At 22.5% G+C, this 21619-nt stretch overlaps 10 protein-coding genes across 10 annotated transcripts; 9 read left to right on the top strand and 1 right to left on the bottom strand.

The window, feature by feature from the left end:
• Nucleotides 1–7: 7 nt before the first annotated feature.
• SRAE_2000186500 (Serine/threonine-protein kinase 16) lies at nucleotides 8–1004 on the top strand (the record flags this gene model as incomplete). Its single annotated transcript, XM_024652866.1, has 2 exons — nucleotides 8–23; nucleotides 79–1004. 2 exons carry the CDS (start codon nucleotides 8–10, stop codon nucleotides 1002–1004), a joined length of 942 nt encoding a protein of 313 aa, XP_024506400.1.
• A 415-nt stretch (nucleotides 1005–1419) lies between these two features.
• SRAE_2000186600 (Acyltransferase ChoActase/COT/CPT family-containing protein) lies at nucleotides 1420–3702 on the top strand (the record flags this gene model as incomplete). Its single annotated transcript, XM_024652867.1, has 2 exons — nucleotides 1420–1521; nucleotides 1567–3702. The coding sequence occupies 2 exons, from the start codon at nucleotides 1420–1422 to the stop codon at nucleotides 3700–3702; spliced, it is 2238 nt and encodes a 745-aa protein (XP_024506401.1).
• Nucleotides 3703–3950: 248 nt separating this feature from the next.
• On the top strand, nucleotides 3951–5438 carry SRAE_2000186700 (Protein kinase domain and Serine/threonine-/dual specificity protein kinase, catalytic domain and Protein kinase-like domain-containing protein; the record flags this gene model as incomplete). Its single annotated transcript, XM_024652868.1, has 1 exon — nucleotides 3951–5438. The coding sequence occupies one exon, from the start codon at nucleotides 3951–3953 to the stop codon at nucleotides 5436–5438; it is 1488 nt and encodes a 495-aa protein (XP_024506402.1).
• Nucleotides 5439–9287: 3849 nt separating this feature from the next.
• SRAE_2000186800 (Protein yippee-like CG15309) lies at nucleotides 9288–9834 on the top strand (the record flags this gene model as incomplete). The annotated part of the gene is made up of 3 exons (XM_024652869.1): nucleotides 9288–9365; nucleotides 9423–9550; nucleotides 9618–9834. The coding sequence occupies 3 exons, from the start codon at nucleotides 9288–9290 to the stop codon at nucleotides 9832–9834; spliced, it is 423 nt and encodes a 140-aa protein (XP_024506403.1).
• A 289-nt stretch (nucleotides 9835–10123) lies between these two features.
• On the top strand, nucleotides 10124–10459 carry SRAE_2000186900 (Hypothetical protein; the record flags this gene model as incomplete). Its single annotated transcript, XM_024652870.1, has 1 exon — nucleotides 10124–10459. One exon carries the CDS (start codon nucleotides 10124–10126, stop codon nucleotides 10457–10459), a length of 336 nt encoding a protein of 111 aa, XP_024506404.1.
• Nucleotides 10460–12745: 2286 nt separating this feature from the next.
• SRAE_2000187000 (PRKR-interacting protein 1) lies at nucleotides 12746–13276 on the top strand (the record flags this gene model as incomplete). The annotated part of the gene is made up of 2 exons (XM_024652871.1): nucleotides 12746–12856; nucleotides 12902–13276. 2 exons carry the CDS (start codon nucleotides 12746–12748, stop codon nucleotides 13274–13276), a joined length of 486 nt encoding a protein of 161 aa, XP_024506405.1.
• An 807-nt stretch (nucleotides 13277–14083) lies between these two features.
• SRAE_2000187100 (Hypothetical protein) lies at nucleotides 14084–15651 on the top strand (the record flags this gene model as incomplete). Its single annotated transcript, XM_024652872.1, has 2 exons — nucleotides 14084–14108; nucleotides 14180–15651. The coding sequence occupies 2 exons, from the start codon at nucleotides 14084–14086 to the stop codon at nucleotides 15649–15651; spliced, it is 1497 nt and encodes a 498-aa protein (XP_024506406.1).
• Nucleotides 15652–16091: 440 nt separating this feature from the next.
• Nucleotides 16092–17561, bottom strand: SRAE_2000187200 (Hypothetical protein; the record flags this gene model as incomplete). The annotated part of the gene is made up of 5 exons (XM_024652874.1): nucleotides 16092–16217; nucleotides 16256–16987; nucleotides 17025–17260; nucleotides 17313–17328; nucleotides 17529–17561. The coding sequence occupies 5 exons, from the start codon at nucleotides 17559–17561 to the stop codon at nucleotides 16092–16094; spliced, it is 1143 nt and encodes a 380-aa protein (XP_024506407.1).
• A 92-nt stretch (nucleotides 17562–17653) lies between these two features.
• SRAE_2000187300 (Hypothetical protein) lies at nucleotides 17654–20867 on the top strand (the record flags this gene model as incomplete). Its single annotated transcript, XM_024652875.1, has 2 exons — nucleotides 17654–18271; nucleotides 18312–20867. 2 exons carry the CDS (start codon nucleotides 17654–17656, stop codon nucleotides 20865–20867), a joined length of 3174 nt encoding a protein of 1057 aa, XP_024506408.1.
• Nucleotides 20868–21085: 218 nt separating this feature from the next.
• Nucleotides 21086–21494, top strand: SRAE_2000187400 (Tubulin binding cofactor A family-containing protein; the record flags this gene model as incomplete). Its single annotated transcript, XM_024652876.1, has 2 exons — nucleotides 21086–21265; nucleotides 21309–21494. 2 exons carry the CDS (start codon nucleotides 21086–21088, stop codon nucleotides 21492–21494), a joined length of 366 nt encoding a protein of 121 aa, XP_024506409.1.
• Nucleotides 21495–21619: the final 125 nt, after the last annotated feature.

The following is a 21619-nucleotide window of genomic DNA, read 5'->3' on the forward strand; positions in this document are numbered from 1 at the left end:
ATAATTAATGTCTTTTTTTAATGGTATAATCCATTCTATTTTTTTTCATAAACTTTATAAAAATAATTTAATTTTTAGGTATGGATTTTAATCTATTATATTATCTTTCATTAGGATGTCTTGGAAAAAATTCTTCATTTAAAATAAATGATAAAACATATCGTACATTAAAATTACTAGCAACTGGAGGTTTTGGACAAGTTTATCTTGTTGAACATGATTCAAAAAAATATGCTTTAAAACATATGGAAACTAATTCAACATATCTAGTTAATAGAATTAAAAAAGAAATTGAACTTCATCAATCATTTGATCATAAAAATATTTTAAAACTTTTAGACTACCAAATAGATATTACACTAACAGGTGATGGAGGAAATTTTTTAATGTTAATGCCTTACATTAAACATGGAACATTACAAGATGAGTATGATATTTTAAATAAAGGAGAAATTAAAACATATATAAGTATAGATAGGATAAAAAAATTTTTTCATGATATATTAGAAGGTGTAAATTATCTTCATCATAGAAATCCTATTGTTATACATAGAGATTTAAAACCAGCTAATTTGTTAATAAATGAAAAAGATACTATTTTAATAATGGATTTTGGTTCAGCAACAGAAAATATAGAAACAATAATAGATTCTAAACATAGTAGAAAGATGATTGATGAAGCTAATGAGTTATGTTCAATGCCATATAGAGCATGTGAACTTTTTAATTGTGAAGTTGGAACAGAATTAAATGAAAAAATTGATATATATAGTTTAGGATGTATACTTTTTTCATTATTTCACTTAAGAGGTCCATATGACTTGGAGTATCAAAAAGGTGGAAGTTATGCATTGGGAAGTAATAGTGGAGTTGTACGTTTTGATGCAAATTTAAATATTCCAGAAGATATTAAAAATCTTATTAAAAAAATGATGAATGTTAATTATATAGATAGACCATCAACAGAAGAAATTTTAAAATTATTTTTGGATATCAAATTTTAATATCCAATTTATATTTACTAATATAATTATTTCAATGGAAACATATCATAAAATGTTTGACATTTATATATTTCTTATATTGTATAAATTGAAGAAAAAAAAAATATATATAGTTATCATAATGTTTTAATGTACACCAATAAATTTATCCTCTTTTATATATAGTTATATAAATTTTAAAAGAGAGAGAGTGTAAAAAAAAAAATTTTATAGTTTGTAGTCACCGAGTAGTAGATATAATATAGTAAAATAAATGTATATAGTGTAATTGTAGTATGTAGCTTTTTAAAATTTTATCAAAAATGTGAGTTATAAATGGGCGTCTAAAAATTTACTATTTAAAAGTGCAATTTTTATATTACTTTAACATTTTATACTATTTAAATATCTTACTAAAGATAGTTATTATATTAAAATGTCGTCAAATGTAGATAAGAAATTTAAGGGTCCAAAACCAGAATACCCTTTAAATGCATCTTTTCCATCAAAAGTTGAAAGATTTTTTTACAAAACAAAGGTTTGAAAATTTTTTAAATTAATTTTATTATTATAATTTTTATAGTTATCATTTAAAAATAATCTTTATCCAGTATCACCTTTTGTCTTTATTTCTTCATCTATTGGATTTGGAGTATATTTAGATAAAAATTATTCTAACATATTTAATAAAACATTTACTATTTTTGAAGAATATTGTTTATTAAATTATGCTAAAATTGGAATTTTATCAACAATATTTACATCAACAAGTGTATATTTATTAAGAAAATTTTTAAAATATACATATTTTTCATATAAAGGATTTCTTTTTGAAGATCCTAAAAAACCATCAATAAAAACAAAATTATTTGGTATTGTTAGAGGTATAATAAAAAAATTAAATCCACCAGGTTTTAATTCATGTGATTATTTGTTACCAAATTTACCAGTTCCATCAGTTAATGAAAGTGTTGATAAATATATTGAATCAATTAAAGAAATTTTTCCTGAAGATGAATTTTTAAAAATTGAATCATTAGCAATAGAATTTAAAAAATCTACTACTTCAAAGATTCTTCAATTATCAACAAAATTATATTCATTATTTCAAGATAATTATGTTACAAATTTTTGGGAACAAGGTGCTTATCTTTATGGTAGAGATCCATTACTTATTAATTCTTCTGTTGGTTATGTTGATATAGTTAAACCAGTACCAGCAAATCAAGCACGCCGTGCTGCACACGTTGTTTATCTTGAAGGTCAATCTCAATTAGCAATTGATAGAGAACAACCAAAACCTATTGGTGAAGGAATGTTTTGTATGAATCATTATAAAAAAAATTTCTGTAGTTGTAGAGTACCAGGTATAGAAAAAGATTATCTTATTAATAATGGTCCAACAAATTATTGTATTTTAATTCATAAAGGTGCAATATATAAAATTAATGCTTTTGATGAAAAAACAAATGTACCAGAAAAAATTGAAGTTTTATATGAAAAAATTGTTGATATATTATTAAAAGATGAGAATATGGATGATGATGAAAAATTGGTACCTGCTTTTACAACAGATAAAAGAGATTCATGGGCTATAAATAGAAATAAATTTTTCCTTTCAAATGAAAATAATAAAAAAAATCTTGAAATTATTGAAAATTCTATTTGTGTTATTTATTTATGTGATAGAAATGATATTTCTAATGATGATCAATCTACAGAAAAATTTTTACTTGAAAATTTAACAGGTAATGGTATAAATAGATGGGTTGACAAAAGTGTTAATTATGTTGTAACAAAAAGTGGTCGTTTTGGTGGTACAACAGAACATTCCATTGCTGATGGTTCAGAGTTTGATCATTTTATGGAGAATTATATTATAGCAGATAAATATAATATGGAATATCCAAAAGTAATTGAAGATATATATCAAAGACCAATTAAAAGAGGTAAAATACCAGTGGAACGTCTTTATTTTGAAATGTCACCTGAAATGAAAAAAGAAGCTAGAAGATGTTATAATGAGGCATTAGATAGAGCAACAGATGTTGATTTAAAATCTTTAATATTAAGAGATTTTGGTAAAGGAATCATAAAAAAAGGTAAAATTTCACCAGATGGTTTTATACAAATGGCAATTCAATTAGCTTATTTTAAAGATCAAAATAAATTTGATTTAACTTATGAAGCTGCATCTGTTAGATTTTATCAAAATTCAAGAACTGAAACATTAAGAAGTGTTACAAAAGATTCATGTAACTTTGTAAGAGGTATGTTAGATAATAATAAAACAAAAAAAGAAAAATATTCATTATTAAAAAAGGCAACAGAAGTTCATACATATAATAATAAACAATGTATGGTTGGAAAAGGATTTGATAGACATTTATTTGTATTATATGTATTATCACAAATATTAAATAAAAAAGATGAATTTTTGGATACATATATTCAACAAAAATGGACTTTATCAACTAGTCAACCACCATTTGTTACTAATCAAGTTGATGAAGATAATGATACTGATGCAATGTGGCAAGGAGCTGCATTTGGAGCTGTTGATAAAAAAGGATATGGTATATGTTATCGTTTTGGTGGAAATCATAGTTTAATAATTCATATTACAAGTTATAAAAGTCAAAAACATACAGATAGCAAAAGATTTAGTGAATTATTACATGAATCAATCAAAGAAATGCAAGATCTTTTTGATTTATAATTAAGTTATATAAATAAATTTTATGTAAATAAAAATTTTTTAAAAATAAATTTCAATTATATATAATAAATTCAAGTAATGAAATTTTTTTTTATTATTTATTTATTAAAAATATAATAGTTTTAAAATTTGAAAAATTATGAATATCTTTTATAATATAAAATGTTTAAATGCAAGAATTTATAAAATTAAGTCATATATATTATTATATTATATTTAACATATTAACTCCTTTTTTAAAAAAAAATATGCCAGATAATGTTGAAATTGAAAATTTTATATCTTATGAACTTGTTAAACCATCTGATAAATCATTAGACAATGAAAATATTAGTAATGTTAAACATAATGAATTAACAGGAAGAAAAGTTAATGGAATTGAAATTCATAATTTATTAGGTGAAGGAGGATTTGGATGTGTTTACAAATGTACAATGCATAAACGTTCTGGTGAAACAATATCTGGTGCTTTTAAAGCTGAATTAAATAAAAAAGGTACATCAACATCAAATGGTTTAGTTTATGAATGTAGTATACTAAGAAAATTAGAAGCTGAAGGAAATATGTATCATTTTACTAATTTATATATTAATGGTCAACGTCCTTTATTTTCATATATGGTATTACAACTTGTTGGACCTAATTTATATGATATTTGCACATATTTACCAGAAGAAAAATTTGAATATAATACATTTATACGTGTTGCATATCAAACACTAGAATCTGTACAAGCTTTACATAATATTGGTTATTTACATAATGATTTAAAACCAGCAAACTTTACTATTGGTGATAAAAATCATGAAACTGATGGTATAATAATTTATATGCTTGATTTTGGATTATCAAGAGAATATGGTAGTAAAGAGAATCCTGTAAAAGTTGTTAATAAAAAACCAAAAGTTGGTGTTGAATATACAGGAACAATTTCACATTGTAGTCCAAATGCTCATTTAAGAAAAGAACTTGGAAGAAGAGATGATATGTATGCTTGGGCTTTCTTATCAATGGACTTTTATAATGAATTACCTTGGAGAGCTGTAGATAAAGATGAAGATATTGAAGAAATGAAACTTAAATGTACATATGAAACATATTGTAAATTTCTTCCAAAAGGTTTTCATTGTATATTAAAACATATTGATGGTTTAGGAGTATATGATAAACCAGATTATGAAATGTGTTTTAATGAAATTAGCAAATTAATGAAAGAAGCTAAAATAAAAATGGAAGATCCATATCAATGGGAACATCTACCGATGGAAGCCAAGAAATCTTTAAATATTCGATTAGAACCAAGGAAAAATAATGCAATAAAGAAACATGTCATATCAAAAAAGAAAACAACCAAAGATTTGGAAGGAAAAAATAAAAATTCATCAATTAAAAATGTAAGTGTCAAAAAAGACCGTAACTTAGAAAATCGTTCTGTTAAAAAAACTAATGTAAGTTGTAAAAATAAACAACAAATGGTTGATGGAAAAAATAAAAAAGATAAGCCTTCTTCTAAGGCATGTCAAAAGGTTAAAGAAAAGAAGAACAATAAGAAATCAAATATTGGATTGGAGGAAGATACTAATAAAAACAAAATTTTAACTGAAGAATTTTTATCATCTTGTGTTGGTGAGGCTAATGAAGGTATGGAAAAGAAATTGACAACATTTGAAACACAACTTAAAAATAAAATGGAAAATAATAAAAAACAAATGAATCAGAAAAATAATAATCTATAACAATTTTCTAACAATAAATATTATGACTTTGTATACATATATTAATGAATTACACATTTAATAAATTTATTCTTAATTATATTATATTTTAAAAAGTTTTAAATCAATCAAATAAAATAATTTTGAAAATTTTACAAAGTAAAAATATATCGTGGTAATTAAAATTAACAAAAACTTTATTATACATCTATATTTTAACAATATTTTTGAAAATGTTTTTAAATCATAATACATTATAAGTATATAATCAGTTTGCAAATATACTTTTAACATTAATTTATAAAACAAATTTCAATTAAATAAAAACAACATTTATTGGAAATACTTCTTATATATATTTTTTGCAATGCTACAAATTTTATTATATTTAAAATTGTTAAAGTAAATATATAAAAAAATTTATAGTTATTTGTAACTATTACCATCGAAAAACAATATTGGAAAAATCAATAACAGTTATTTATTTTATGTTTATATATTAATTTGTAGTTATTAAAATTTCAATCAAATAATTTTTGGCTTCGTTTTCCAATAATTTTTATTAAAAAATATTTTTAAATATTAATACTAACTATAATTTGTATAATTATTAATGTGACACTAATATGATGGAAAAACTAATTAACTTTAGCAAAACATTTTAATGACAACAACATTAACTATCGGCAAACATTAAATTTCTCGGTAATTTTATTTATTTTACCTAATTTATTGTTAACAATTTAGCTATGATGATAAATTTATTTTTTTAACTTGAAATATTATTAGGTATATTTGAAGGCCACCCACAGCGTGCCGCCATAGCTCAGTCGGTTAGAGCGTGGGTCTAATAAGCCCAAGGTCGCAGGTTCGACCCCTGCTGGCGGCAATTACCTTTTGTTTATTTAAAAAATTATAAGATTCTCAAATAACAGATTAATTTCTTAGATAAATTTTATGTGTTTTTGAAATTTAAAAACAATATTGTTTAAAAATCTTAATTATAAACTTTTTCTCCACAAAATGTTTTATTTTTAATTGTCATACACTTCATTTTTAAAGATAATTTTTTAATCTTTAAAGAATATATTTTATTGGAATGACAGTATCATTAAACAAACTGTCAATTAAAAATGAATATAAATAATATGTTAAAAATTTTATTTATAAACAAGAAACAAAGATTTTTTTTAAATACCTTCTAATTTGTCGTGCCATTTTTTCAATTTTTTTTTAAAAATAAAAAGGTCATTAATTTGAAATACAAATTACTTCAATTTTCTAACTTTAACATATCTGTAATTCATTAATGTTTTTTATAAAAAAATATTTTTAGATTATTTTGACAATTTCTTTAAAATCATAAATGTATACATTTCAATAATAAATTTAATATTTAAACATGATGAAAGTTTGTTTAAATTATAAAAGTATTTGAAATTTTATGGTTAAAATAAATTGGTAGAATTTTATCAAAAAAAATTATTTAAATTTTAACAAATTTTTTAATATATGGTTATAAGTAACATATTTTTATGATTTTAAAATTAATAAATTTTTTTGAAATTGATTTAATTAGATTTAACATTTGATTTTTATCACTGTTAATTAAATATTATTATTTCCAAATTTATTCAGATTTTTTAAGTAGCATAAAATGAATAAGTAACAACATCTATTAAAAAATGTACAATTTTGAAATATTTTTTTTTATTTACTTATCAAAAATTTTACTTTAATCTAAAAAACCATCCATTTTCTTTTATACACACTTAGTTATTACTTATACTTCTAAAAGTTTTGATTAAAAATTTGAATGTCTTTAAAATTTGTTTTTTTTAAATTGCCATAAAAAATATCCTTATCTAAAAAAGTACTTTCATTTTTCACGCTTTTATCTATCTTTTAAATGGAAATATTACTTTAAAATTTTTACTTTACTAAAATTTTAGAATTCAGGAAATTAGTAAAGTTTATATTTTAAAATTTTTTTTTATAAATATTGTTTTAATAACAAAAAAAAAAGCAAAGTTAATAAACAAAGAATCTTTTATAGATATACAGTAGTAATAACAAAAAATAAGTTACTATGGTAATTTAATTTAAATAAGATATAATATAATATAAAATTAAATGGTAAATTATTCAAAAAATAAAATTTTATTAAAGTTTTACTTTTATAATAGTACATTCAATAGCGTTAATAACTTTATTTGTTCAGAATTATTTAGAGAATGCTAGAAAAATACTTGTTTTAAAAAACTATTAATAAATTTTTGCATTATAATTGTTGAAATATTTTGATGTAATGGTTGTTGTGGACAATAATTACAATATGGTTAACTAAAGAAATATAAAAAAAAATTATAAATGGTATGTATTTTTATAAGTACACTCTATTTACACATATATAAAAATGAAAGCAAATTTGAAATGATTTAAATATTCATTTTAAAAAAAAAATACTTAAAAAAAGATTAAAATGATATAAAATTTTGTATCTTCCAAATTTTTTTTTTTTTACTTTACTATTATTGATGGTTAACTTTTATAAAAAAATTTAAAGTTAATTTTTATTGAAAAAAGTTTTAAAAGTGAACATTTTATTTATTTATTTTTATTTAAATTTAATGTAATATACCTTTTTTTTGTAAATAATGATTTTTGAGGAATATATATATATATGTAAAATTATTTTATCTATAAAAACTATTTTTAAAAGTTCTAAATAACATTTGGTAAGACTTCAAACATCAAAAAGGAAAAACAGTCCTTCATTTTTCCGAACAATAAAATTCTCTCAACTTTAACCTTTAAAAATTGTATATTTTTTTTTTGTTTACTATTTTGGCTGTTTTGTTTTTGTCTTACAATCATTACCATCATAATGTGTATTATTATATTCGAAGAAAATAATATATCTTATATTGTAAAAAATATATAAAAGCGTTGGTTTTTTTTTTATTGATGATAATTTTAAACAAAACAGATACACTAAAGTGATTAAAATGCAATGGAACGCAGTGTTAGCTTTCTCTATGTCACATGTTGTGGTAATGGTCATCTGATATACTAAAAATATATAAGTTGCTAAGGAAAAAGAATTGCTTAGATTTCCAAAAAATGCATATTTATTTTTTGCTTGTTTTTAACTTCCTTTAATGCTCTTGTAACAGTCGGGGAAATAAAAAGCAAACATAATAAAAGAAATATTTTTCGTTTTTTTTTTTTATTATTATTTTATATACATGTTTTTTTTTTGTTTTAGTAAGATTTTATAGTAGTAGACTTCAAAATAGGTCGATATTAATTTCATTAAATACTTGTTAATTATAGAATTTTTAAATTTTTAAAAAAAAAATACTAATGTAATTTTTTATTATTATTATATATATATATTTTTTTTAACAAACATGAATTGTGACTAATTAAAAAAGTCGTTCATACCACATTCATCCCTATTCTGTCCTTTGCATAAAAATACTATGTCAACAACGTTATATTGAAGCGATATTTAGAGTAGAGGAGGAGAAAACGAATGGGACAATCACATTATATTCAATCGACATTATACTTTTCTTTCGTTGCCGCATTTAATAGTACACCTATATATATATATATTATTAGACTAATTTAAATTAAATTTATTTAAAAAAAAAAAGTATATTTATTGAGGAAAAAATATACAAATTACATTGAATAATCATGTTTTTTAGCGACAGAAACATTATTTTTAAAATAGTGTAAAAGTACAGAGTACGTGCATGTCTTGGATGCTAAATAATATTTCAATCTACTTTTTTTCTATTGCATACTTTTAAAATATATTTCTTTCAAAGTTAACATTTTCTAGTTTTTCTTTCATATATAATGGCGGCTGTTCCAGCAGTTAAAGTTCTTCATCCAATTAATACTGAAAAAAAAGATAAAAAATTAAAAACATTTCAGGTAACATTATATGAATGATAGGGTAAAATTAATAAAAAAAAAAAAATTCTTTTTAAGGATTATTTTCCTAATGGAACAAAGGCATATAGTTGCTTACACTGTCGTGCTCATCTAGCTAAACATTCAGAATTAATTTCAAAATCCTTTCAAGGATCTCAAGGAAAGGCATATCTTTTTAATTCAGTGTAAGTATTTTATTTTTCATTATCCAATTATTATTTATTCAATAATAAAATATTTGTTTTTTTTAAGGGTTAATATTGGTTGCGGCCCATCTGAAGAGAGAGTTTTATTAACAGGTCTTCATGCAGTAGCAGATATCTTTTGTGAATGTTGTAAAACAACATTAGGATGGAAATATGAACATGCATTTGAAGCATCACAAAAATACAAAGAGGGAAAATTTATCATTGAAGTTATACATATGGTTAAAGACAATGGTTGGGAAGATGGTGAACGTGATTTTTGAAGAGTTGTCTTTTTATTCCTACGTATATTCGTAGTTAATATATTGCAAAAAAAAAACTTTCATTTTTATTGCTTTCAAAAAAAAAAAACAAAATTGTGTACAGTTGTCATGGATTTTTATATTAAAATTTTAGTAATTCATTTTATGGTATTTAAATTATCTTTCAATAAAAGAATGAATTTCTTGGACCTAGTGATTACAACACGATATCTCATTTATACGTCATATCATTTCTCACTAATAAGAAATCTATACTATTATTTTTAATTTTCCTATTTTTTTTTTTGGGATGCAAACAGTTATCAAAATGAAGAAGGATGATAACACTACACTAAGTTCACCTGAAGATATATTATTTATTTTAAATTCAAGCTGGAAAGAGATGAAGCAAATTGAGACTTTATTTTTCATTATAAGCTTGTTTGTCATTATTTTTGTTGTAATTATGATAACTGTATGTCTTCTTTTTGAACATTGGGGTAAAAGTAAACTAAATAAAACTAATCACAAGGCATGGGTAACAATTATAGCTGTAGAAGAAGAGTCAAGAAGGGTAAAAGCTAGTGAGGCAATGAAAATGGAAAATACAATTAATACACAAACAAATTGTTACACAACAGAGTAAATTATTTAATTTATAAAAAAAAAAAACATCTTGCACATATATACAAATTTTGTATTTACAAAATATATAATACTAATAATTTACTAAATATCATATTAAATAGTACGAAAATAAATCTTCCATTAACTTTTTATTTTTTTAATTTATCAATTGATATCATAAATTTTTGAATGGAATTTGAATAATTAATTAATATTAAAAGTTAAATGGTATTGATAAAAAACAATTATATATCAAATAAAGCTATATTTTTTTTGCATATTTTTAAGACAAATATGTTTTATCATAACATTTATAATCAGTATAATATATTTTAAAAATTATTTAAAAATTGTTCTTATTTTTCTATAAATATTTTTATCTTTTTATAATTCTTTTTATATTAAAAAAAATGTGTTTCTTTGAAAAATTAACATTTTTAATAAAAACTTATTTTGTTTTAAACTAATGATAAGTAGCTGTTATATGAATCATATTATATTGTTTTTTAAATATTGAAAAAAAAAATTTTTTTTAATAAAATGAAAATTATAATATACTTTAAATCTTATAGTTTAATACTAAAATACACCATAATTTTTTTTATAACTACTACAAATTTTTAATCTTAATAGTAGAACATTTATATTGCTAAAACAAACAGTGTACTTTGAATTATTTTAAATTTTTGATTTTATTACATTATTTTAATTTGCATAATTTGCTTCTTGAAAAATGTATAAAAAAGATTTAAACAAAGAAACTTAAAAGTTTTCTTTCATTTGACATTTATATTTGTTGTTTTTATTTATTGTTAAAATTTAGATAAAATTGATAATAAAAATAAATGGAGTTGTTTAAATTTAATAGTTTTTGATCTTAATTACTTTAAACAAAAATTAATATTTAGATTTAATGTATATCAGATCTTATGATAAAAATAATTTTCTATTTTGAATGATAGAAAACAAACTATATTTATCATAGAAAAATATAGATCATGCACGATTAAATGTTGATCTATGAACATATTTTTGTTAAATGCTTATATTATAATAAAAATTGTTTTATTGTAAATTAAAATAACTTACTTTATTGTTAAAAAAAATTGTTATATTTAGTTATTGATTTTTGATATTTATATATTTTATAATAAAAAAAATAATATTAAACAACGAAATTAATTTATTATAAACATATAGTTCAACATTATGTGAAAATTAAAATGGTGATAAAAATAATAATCACAATTAATAACAAAAATAATTTTTCATCTATACACAATAATCTCAAATTCATATGGTTCAGATATTAATAAATAAATAATAATTATCATACAAAGTCTAGAAAAAAAATAAAAACAATTTCAATTAAAAAATAACAATAAATTTCAATTTACTTAACCTTATATTTGAGATTTAAACTATTATAAATCTTAAAAATCTTTTTATTAAAAACACTTTTTAAAACTACTAGTATTATACATTTTTTTTGTGCCAAAATCTTGAAAATTATTTTAACTTTTTCTACCCTCTACTAAAAAAAAATTCAATTAATGATTTTTATTTTTTTGAATTACTGTTCAGAACATGAAACAAATGTTTTAAAAAATACTTCATTCAATCATCAAAAAGAAATAAAAAAAATATTGAAACAAAAAAGTTTAAAACCGATTGTAAATTTAAAGACACTATTTTAAATCATGTAACTTTGTTGTATTCTTATATTTTTCTAAAGTTATAAATACTATATGCTGGAAATAAAAGTTATAACCAAAAAAATACAATTTTATTTTGTTTTAGAAACTAATTTATTTCTTATAAAAAACTTTTTTTTTTCCTAATTCAATTTAATAATTAAAAAAAATTTAAAGCTAAAAATACATAAAATAAAAATATTAGAAAAAAATTCTTTAAATATAAATCATTGTTGAACATAATTTTAAGAAAAAAACTAACCGAAAATAATGTATTGCAGTTCAAGGTAAATTAGATTTCACTTCTATACCACTTATTAAATAATCAATTAAAAAAAATATAAAGAACATTAATCATCAAATTCTACAATTAGTTAAATATAATGTTAAATATTATTTCTAGTCATCAAAAATCTTGATTGATTAAAAATTTAAATATTTACAATAATTTATTTTTAAATATATGATTTTATTAAAAATATGCATATGAAAGGATATAAAGTAATTGGTACTTTAATTAAAACTAAAAGTCTTGAATGGAAAAAATTTTAAGTTGTTTATTATTTGGAGTTTTATACTTAGATGTTTAAAAAGTATTAAACCTTGAAATAATGAATAATCGGGCTAAACGTCGTGGACCAACTGTTGAGGAATTGGAGAAAAAAGCTACGGATCCATATGATGCAATGCGAGTTAGATTAAATTATTTAGAAAAAAATATTGTATGTTTTCTTATTTATTACAAATTATAAAAGATATTCTTATAGGATAAGCTTGTTGAAATTCCTGCAATTCCGGAAGAAGAAAAACCCCGTGAAGCTCCGGATTTCGTTAGAAATGTTGTTGGTTCATCTGCTGCTGCAGGTAGTGCAGAATTTCATATTTTTCGTAATAATAGAAGACGAGAATATGAAAGATTGGAGTTTATTGACAAACATGCTAAAAAAGAAGAACTCGATAAAGAGTATTATTTAAAAAGAAAGCAAATAGAAGAAGAAGAAGCTGAACGAACTGCTAAAAAACGGGCAAAAAGGCAAAAAAGAAAAGAAAAAGAAAAACAACAGAAAAAAAATAAAAGTAAAAGTAAAAGCAAAAAAGAAGAGGAAGAAAAAGAAGATAGTGATACAGAAGATGAAAGTTAACAAGATTATTAGTTAAAATTATCAAAGCAAAACTTTTTGAGAAATAATAATTTGTATCATTAATTTATTTTCCTTATATATAGATCCCGATTTGAAACTAGAAATCAACTAAATTATATTATTTTGAAAGATGGACTTTTAACCTATTTTATTGAAATAAATCAAATACCTTGAAGCTTTCCATTAGTCATACTGTTTTCTAGATTTACAATTGTCAGTCTTTAAATTATTCATATTTAGTGGATAAAAATTGTAGTCAGTTATGACAAGGGTTACGTCTAAACTAGAAAATAACTTTTTTTAAAAATTATACTTTAAAAAAAATATTGATTTCAAAATTTTTTTATATATGACTTAAAATGGTTATATACCATTTTTAAAAATAAATCATATCTAGCAAAAAATGTTGAAGTTTCAAAACATAAAAGTTAAAAAATTGCAACAATTTTTTTTAAAATCTCTTTGAAACTTTTTATTTTTAAGTTATTTTTTTGTTTATAAACGATAAAATTTCTAGAGTACAGGAATTTTTAAATGACATTTATTAGTAAACATATTTTTATAAATTAAAAATAACTTTTTTTTTTACAATTGCTTTGTAATTTTTATTTACAATTGTGCTTATTTGTTACCTTGGAATATTATTATTATAAATCTTTTAATTTAATTGGTTGTTTTTATTGTTAAAACTTTTACATAACTGAATTTTCTACCAAATTTTTATTTATAGTGGCAGTGTACTACATTCAATCGTTGTGAGAGAATGTTCGAAAATTTTTTTCAAGAATGTAAATTATTGCATATTTTATGAAAAAAAATTTTTTTATTACGGGTAAATTTCCATCAAATCCACTATATTTTTTCCTTATTTTTTAAAATAGTATCTTTTTTTCTACATTTTAGAGATGTGGCAATATTTAAAAACTGTATTATTTGGACCAAGACTTTATGCAATTTTTGCAAATCCAGATTATTATTATAATAGTAACATTTTTGAAAATATTGGCAATCATATTCTTTCAAATCTTCGTGGTTTAAAATATACATGCATGGCATTATGGCCAGTAATACTAATCGTTGCTATTAACAATAATTTAATAAATACAACATCATTACCTTATTTATTTAGAGTTCTAACTATTTGTTACCTTTTTGGATATTCATCTAGATTTGTTGGAAGGGTTATGAACAAAGAATATGGTGTATTTGTAGAAGAATTAACAAACTCATTAAATAAAAAAACATTTAAAGTATATGAAAAATATGATTTTGAAATTTCAAAAGGTCCAATTACTTTTGATAATTCTTTAACTAATATGGCAAATCAAAGAAAAATGTTTGATAATGTTGGAAAAGATGAAATCCCAGATTGGGGTATATTTAATATTGTTAGAGATGCTCTTTCATATGTTGCGGTGCATTCATTTGGAAAGAGATTGTTATATCCTGGACAAGTGGCGCTTCTTCAATATTTCTTTCAACCTACATTTTTAAATGCTAGAAAGGATTATTTTTTAGTTCATAAAGCTAAACGCATGGTATTATTAACTCCTGAAAATGACATTATTGATTCCATTTTTTTCGATAGGAGGAATACAAATGATAGCAATGGAAAATATTTAGTTATTTGTAGTGAAGGAAATGCTGGATTTTACGAAGTTGGTTTAGTAAATGGAGTACATCCTCTTGGATATTCTGTAATGGGATGGAATACACCAGGATTTGTTGAAAGCATTGGTGAAACATATCCACATAGAATTGCAGCAGCAATAGATACTGTGTTTCAGAATGCTTTGGCTCAAGGTTTTCGTGAAGAAGATATTATTGTATATGGGTGGTCTATTGGTGGTTATCCTTCAACATGGTTAGCAGCAAATTATCCAAAAATAAAACATCTTGTTTTGGATGCTACTTTTGATGATGTATTACCATTAGCTAGATTACGAATGCCAGAAATTCTTGAAGGAGCTGTTGTTCATGCAATTAGAACATACTTAAATCTTCCAGTATCAACTCAATTAGAGCATTATAAAGGAGAAGTAACAATTATAAGGAGATTACGGGATGAAATGATTATAACAAATCCATTGGGAACGTACAGTGAAAAAACTGCATCAAATAGAGCAAATAATCTTTTAAAAAAACTTATTCTTTCCCGACATTTTGATATATTTCAAAATAGACCGGAACTTGTAAAATATATTGATATTTGGTTAGCTTTAGATGAAATTTCAAGAATTTCTTTACATGATGATGATTCACAAATTGAAGAGATATATAAGATTTGTTCAAAGTATTTTGTTGATGTAGATCTTGGCCACAATGATCCTCTCGGTAGTAATGTTTTTAAATTAATTATTGAGTCATCAAATTAATTAAATTTTAAATGATAACTTGTACATTTAATTTTTTTTTGGTTAGATCAAACTATTTTTTATTTTGTTTTTTAAAATAAAACAATTTTTGTTCAAAGTTTCATGAACAAACAAGGTTTTTTCTTTTTATAAAACATACAAGGTTAAATAAACAAATATTTTTTGTTATATATCTATGTAAAATAAGAAAACACAGATAATATTTATGTTTCATTTTAATTTGAATACATGCTTAAATTATAACATTTGAATATTCAAGTTAAATTTATTATCATAATGTTTAAGAACATAAAAATAAAAAAAATCTACATGTAATAATTTTTTAATATATATAATAACAGTAATACAAATTGTTAAAAGAATAATTAAATACATTCAAATAAAATTAAGTTAAAAAAATATCTATAAGAATAAAAAAAATAGAAATGTACAAAGTACAGTTAAAAATAATTCATGTAATTTTGTTTTTTTTCTATGATGAAGAAGTCACGAATATGACAACCATATGTTTGTATGTAGTTATTAAATGTATGAAATATAAACAATAAAAACAAAGTGCTAGAAATCTTAAAGAAAAGATATTAGAAGGTAATCTTAAACATACCAAAGTGAAAAAAAAATAACATACTGCCTGTGAACTTGATTTGATCCATTCAACATTTAATTTTCCTTTTAACTCTTGAAAATAATTCATTTTCAAATCACTATTATTAGAATCATTTTTAGTTTGCAAGAGAGAAACACAAGCATTATCTACTGACTTTTCAAATCCTGCAAGACTTTTTAATTCATTAATTTCAACGGCACCTTTTGTAGAACACCCTATATTCTTTTCAATTTTTCTAATTAAACTTATAGTTTTAAGAAATATCTGTTGAAAATTACTATTAATAACTTCAATTTCAGGGAAAAATATAATTTTTCTTGTAATCAACAATTCAATTTTTATATCATTTTTGAGTTTGAGAAGTTTTCCAAGTATAAAAATTAAATTACCATCGTTATTGTTTGAAGTATTTAAAAAATATTCTTCAACCTGTAATTCAAAACTTGTCAATAAACGTTCTTTTTGTTCAATAAAATTTTGTAATTTTTCCCATTTCAAATAAAAAAGTCCCACCAAATATTGTAAGGACTCCTTAATGTCCACATCTACATATCTTCCCATTACAAAAAGATTCTTTTCAAATTTTTTTTTTTCATCTAAGCATTCCAAAAAACTTTTATCATCTCTATCGTCACTATTGATAAGATCTAATAATTTATTTTTAATAGAAAAGTAATGCTCTTTTAAAATTGAATTTCTTTCTAATTCATGTTGATTTTTTAAAATGATCTAAAAGATAACTAATACTACAAAAATATCAACAAACCTGGAAAATATTTCTAATATTTGAAAGCCGTCGAATAAGAAATGCTTTAGTTTCACAATCGTTTAACAATTCTACTTTTGTCACTAAGTCATTTAGTTCTTTTTCTAAAACCAAGGTCTTTTTAATGACTTTTTCAAACATAAAAATTCCTATTACACTTCGATTCATATATTTCAAAATATTATTAATTTCGATGGTTACATTAAATAGAATATTGAAAATATATTTACGTGTTACTGGAACAACAACATTCATTTTATAAATTTACTTTTTAACAGTTTTTCTAACCTTTTAAATGATGCCTCTATGCAAACTTTTCGATAGTTGGGAAAAAGGATAAACAAATCAAAAAAAAATATCCAAAAGAAGAAAGATCACAATACAATCAAAAATTTATATAAAATAATTTCAAAAGTTAAACGATTTTCCAATTTCCCAAAATAAAATTTCATTGTGGGGATTTAGATATTGAAATATTTTTAGGTGAAAAGAAAAATTTCGAACATATTTCCAAATTGCCCTGAGGTTTGTGTTCATTAGTTATAAGTTGAAAGAACAAGTCACCAATTCAGTGTCAATTTTTATTATATTTTAATTAATTTGTATTCATTTGTTGAGATTCTTCAGGAATGGTGTGTCAAATAATCAACTTGTTAGAAAATGGTTACTCACCCAAATTAATTTTAAAACTTCTTGACGAATGTGGGAAGGATGAATTTGATTTTTTTGAAGCATTATTAGAACTTTACTGTGTTGTTGGACAAAAAGGAACAGGTACTATTAATTCACATGAACTTAGAAATGGAAATTGTTTATCATGGGGTAAAAAATTAAGTTCAAGTAAAGTATCAGATAGAAATAATAAATATGGTGGATGGTTACCAATTTGTGAAAGTCATTATATAGAATATGCTGCTGCTTTTAACTCTTTAAAAGGTTTAGGAGCTTTTTTAAAATCAAGAAAACCTAATCTTAAAGATAAAATTAAAAAATTTACAACTTCTTCATCTGTGATAAGTGCTTTAGGTGAAAAAAAGGAAAAAGACTATGATCCAATATCTGATTCAGTTCAACCTTTGGTTTCAGTTTCTGAAATGCTTTTTGACTGTGGAGATTGGTTTTTATCACCTAAAGAGAATTGTAGTAAGTCAATTGGTAAAAACAACATTTCAAATGTGTATCGTATACAATTGGGTTACTTAATGGGGAAAAACAAAAGATTCAGTGAATTAATAGAAGTTTTATGCGTATGTTTTCATAAACTTTTATTTCAATTACATTTTTTAGATATTAGCTCAACGTTTTGTCGAATATGTTGAATCAACTAGTGTTGGTGTGGAAGTTTTTAAACTACTCTTAGAACAAGCTTCTGGTGTCGATGAGAGTGGTACAGCAGAATTGTTTCTCAGTATTATGTTAACAACATCTTTTGAAAAAGAATATTCACGTCATCAGTGTAAATCAAAACACCATGATTTATCACATTCACTTGAAGAAAGTATGTCATTGTATGATTTAAAGTGTATTGCAGATTTAAGAAGGGCATATTTTGGAAAAGTCGTTAATGTAAAACTTCTATCTGATTGTGAAAAGAAAAAAGTTTATTTTCAAACTCTTCAATCGTTAGATTTTTTGCATCAAATGGTGTATTTTAATGATAAAGACGCTATCAAGTTATCTTTGAATTTTGCACACTGGTGGGTATATTCTAGTTCACCGTTGGCTATTACCCAATCTGTTCAATTATTGAGGTATATCTTTGAAGTTGGAAAAAACATGCTAGATAATTTGATAACAATTGAAGAAATTCATAAACTTTGTTCTTGGATTTTTCTATTAATAAGTCACAATAAAAATAACACAGAATTTTTATATGACAAACAAATAACTCTTGATTCAATTCCATTATTAACGGAAGAAGAAATTAAAGAATGTGTTGAACTTTACAAATATATAATTTTAAATTTTCATCATAGTGTTAGTACTAAAGAACTGAGACTTCTTACAAATATTGTTAACGATTCAACAACACTTAAGTCTATTTCACATATTATTATTGGTTATTGTAAAGTAGATTTAAAAAGTTTAAAAAACCTTAAAGACATTATTAAAATTTCAATTAATTTTTGTTGTGAAAACAACAGACTAAATTTTTTGAAATTATTTGTAGCGGAGAGTGGTGGAAATGCTTTAGAGATGCTTGCAGAATTTTTTGACGAGACCTTTAATACTCTTTTGAACAAAAAACAAAATGATGTCGCCTTAGCTTCTGTTTTAATTTCGATTGAATATTTAGAAAGTACTATAGAGACGTTGAAGGATTTAAGAATAAAATTCGATGATGATGTTTATCTATCAAGTCTTCAGAAGTTCAAGTTTATTGAACTTTTTGAAAAATTGTTTAACTCCACTACTAGTTGTTATCCTCTTTTAAATCCTTCACTTAAACTGTTATTGACTTTATTAAAAACTAACATTTCATGGTTTGTGACTAAAGAAAATATTACAAAATTGAATATATATTTGGAGGATATTTTTATACTTACAAAGGATAGAATTACAATTTTGTATTTATCTAAAATATTCTTATTTTTATATGACTGGACACGAAATACATTTGGATTAGATTCAAAGGAGTTTAAAGATATAGTTGAATTTCTTTGTTTAAAGCTTGTAAAAAAATGTTTTGAAATTTTAATGAAAAATCACAATAAATTACAAGTTGATCCTATTAAATTAGGACAAGAAGAGTTATTTTTTTATTCACTTAATCAGGAACACCTGTTTGCAGCAATAAAAATTGGTGCTTTACCAATGATTGGAAGTAAACAACCTCAGAAAATTTTTGAAATGTTGATTAGTACAACAAACCTTTTAATTAAATTAACAACTCCTATTGCAAGAAAAGTAATTTCTGAAGTAATGACAATATTACCAAAGTATGCACTTCACATATGTTTTGTAGGAAAAAATCCTGAAAATATGGACAATTTTTTAAAGATTTTACATTTACTTGAACAATTATTGTCAAATCCAAATATATCTATTGGTAAAGCAATTACATCATATTTTAACTGTATTTCAAAATTATGTATAAGACAGTCATCTAGTGCCACTAGAACTGAAATGATAAAAGTTCTTTTAGGAGAAGAAATTTTAAAACAATTAAGTTATATACTTATTAATGAAATTTTTGGTGACACACCATTTTATTTTGATGTACAGAATTCTAATATTCAAGCAATGTATCTAAACTCACCTACAAAAGATAAACTCAATGATATTGGTTCAAAATCTCTCGAAGTTTCTCCTTTTATTGAAGATTTATCACTACTTGATGAAAATGCTAATAACGAAATTTCTAAAAAAAGACTTCAAGTATTTGGTAAAAGATATAAAAGACCTTTAGAACAATATTTTAAACTTGGAAATGAAGAATATTCTAAATTCTATTTTAATCATGTTGCATTAAGACTTTCAAAAGTTGGGTTGTTGTCATCACATTTGTTAGAAGAATGGGATAGAAAAAAAGATCTTTTGTCTTCTGTCAAAACTTTGTTTTTCTTAACATCTAATAATGAATTAAAAAAAGTCATTGAAATGAGTCTTGAATGGGTGTATGCTTATATAATTCTTTGTCCATGGCAAAAATATGAAGATTTATTTACTAATATAAAAGCATGTTTTTTATTTGACGGAAATATTAGTAATGGACGATTTGAATTTTACGATAAAATAAGTATCAAAATATTTTCTATTTTAGAATGCAATAAAACATTAAGTAATGATTTAAAGTGCGAATTTGCACACCATGCTTTATCTAGATTAGCTTTAAGAAAGTAATATAAACACAATTATATATTTATATTGTTATTAATTTATAATTTTAATTCTTAAATAAAATATACTATATAACATCTTTTATATATAAATTTTTAATGCATGAGAGGTAATTAACTACTATTTAATACCAATTTTTTTAAAACGAATAACAGATGTCGTTTCCCCAGACAAGGAAAAAGTTTACTCTTATTGTCATTTTTCTTTGATATTATTTTAAAATGGATGTTAAAAAAGCTGAAAGAGCCTTGTCTATTAAAGCTAATATTTTAAAAAGAACACTTAAAGATTATGAATATTATTTAAAAGAAATTTCATCTTCAGAAAAATATATTGAAAATCTTAAAGCTAAAGAAGATACTGACCCTTATGATATTAAAAAAGCAACTGAAGTTCTTCAGGTTAGTTTATATATTTTTAATATTTAATATAACTTTTTTATAGGAAAACCATGTTATGACACAAAATGCCTTAGATCGTATTGATTCATCAAAACTAAATTTATTAGAAGAGTTAAAAGAGTTTGAATCAATTTACCAACCAGAAGATGACGACACCGAAAGTTCTGCACGCCAACTTATTAATCAAGTTAAAGAATATTTAGAAAAAGCTGACAGTTTTAAAAAGTAATAAAGAAATAAATGCTATAAAAATTTATTTAACTTTTTAATATTTTGAAAAAAATTAAAAAGTTTTGAATATTATAAATATAATTTTTGTCATATATTTGTTTTATATATTTTTTCCGAAGTTGA

This window comes from Strongyloides ratti (assembly GCF_001040885.1).
Source record: "Strongyloides ratti genome assembly S_ratti_ED321, chromosome : 2".
NCBI classification, from domain to species: domain Eukaryota; kingdom Metazoa; phylum Nematoda; class Chromadorea; order Rhabditida; family Strongyloididae; genus Strongyloides; species Strongyloides ratti.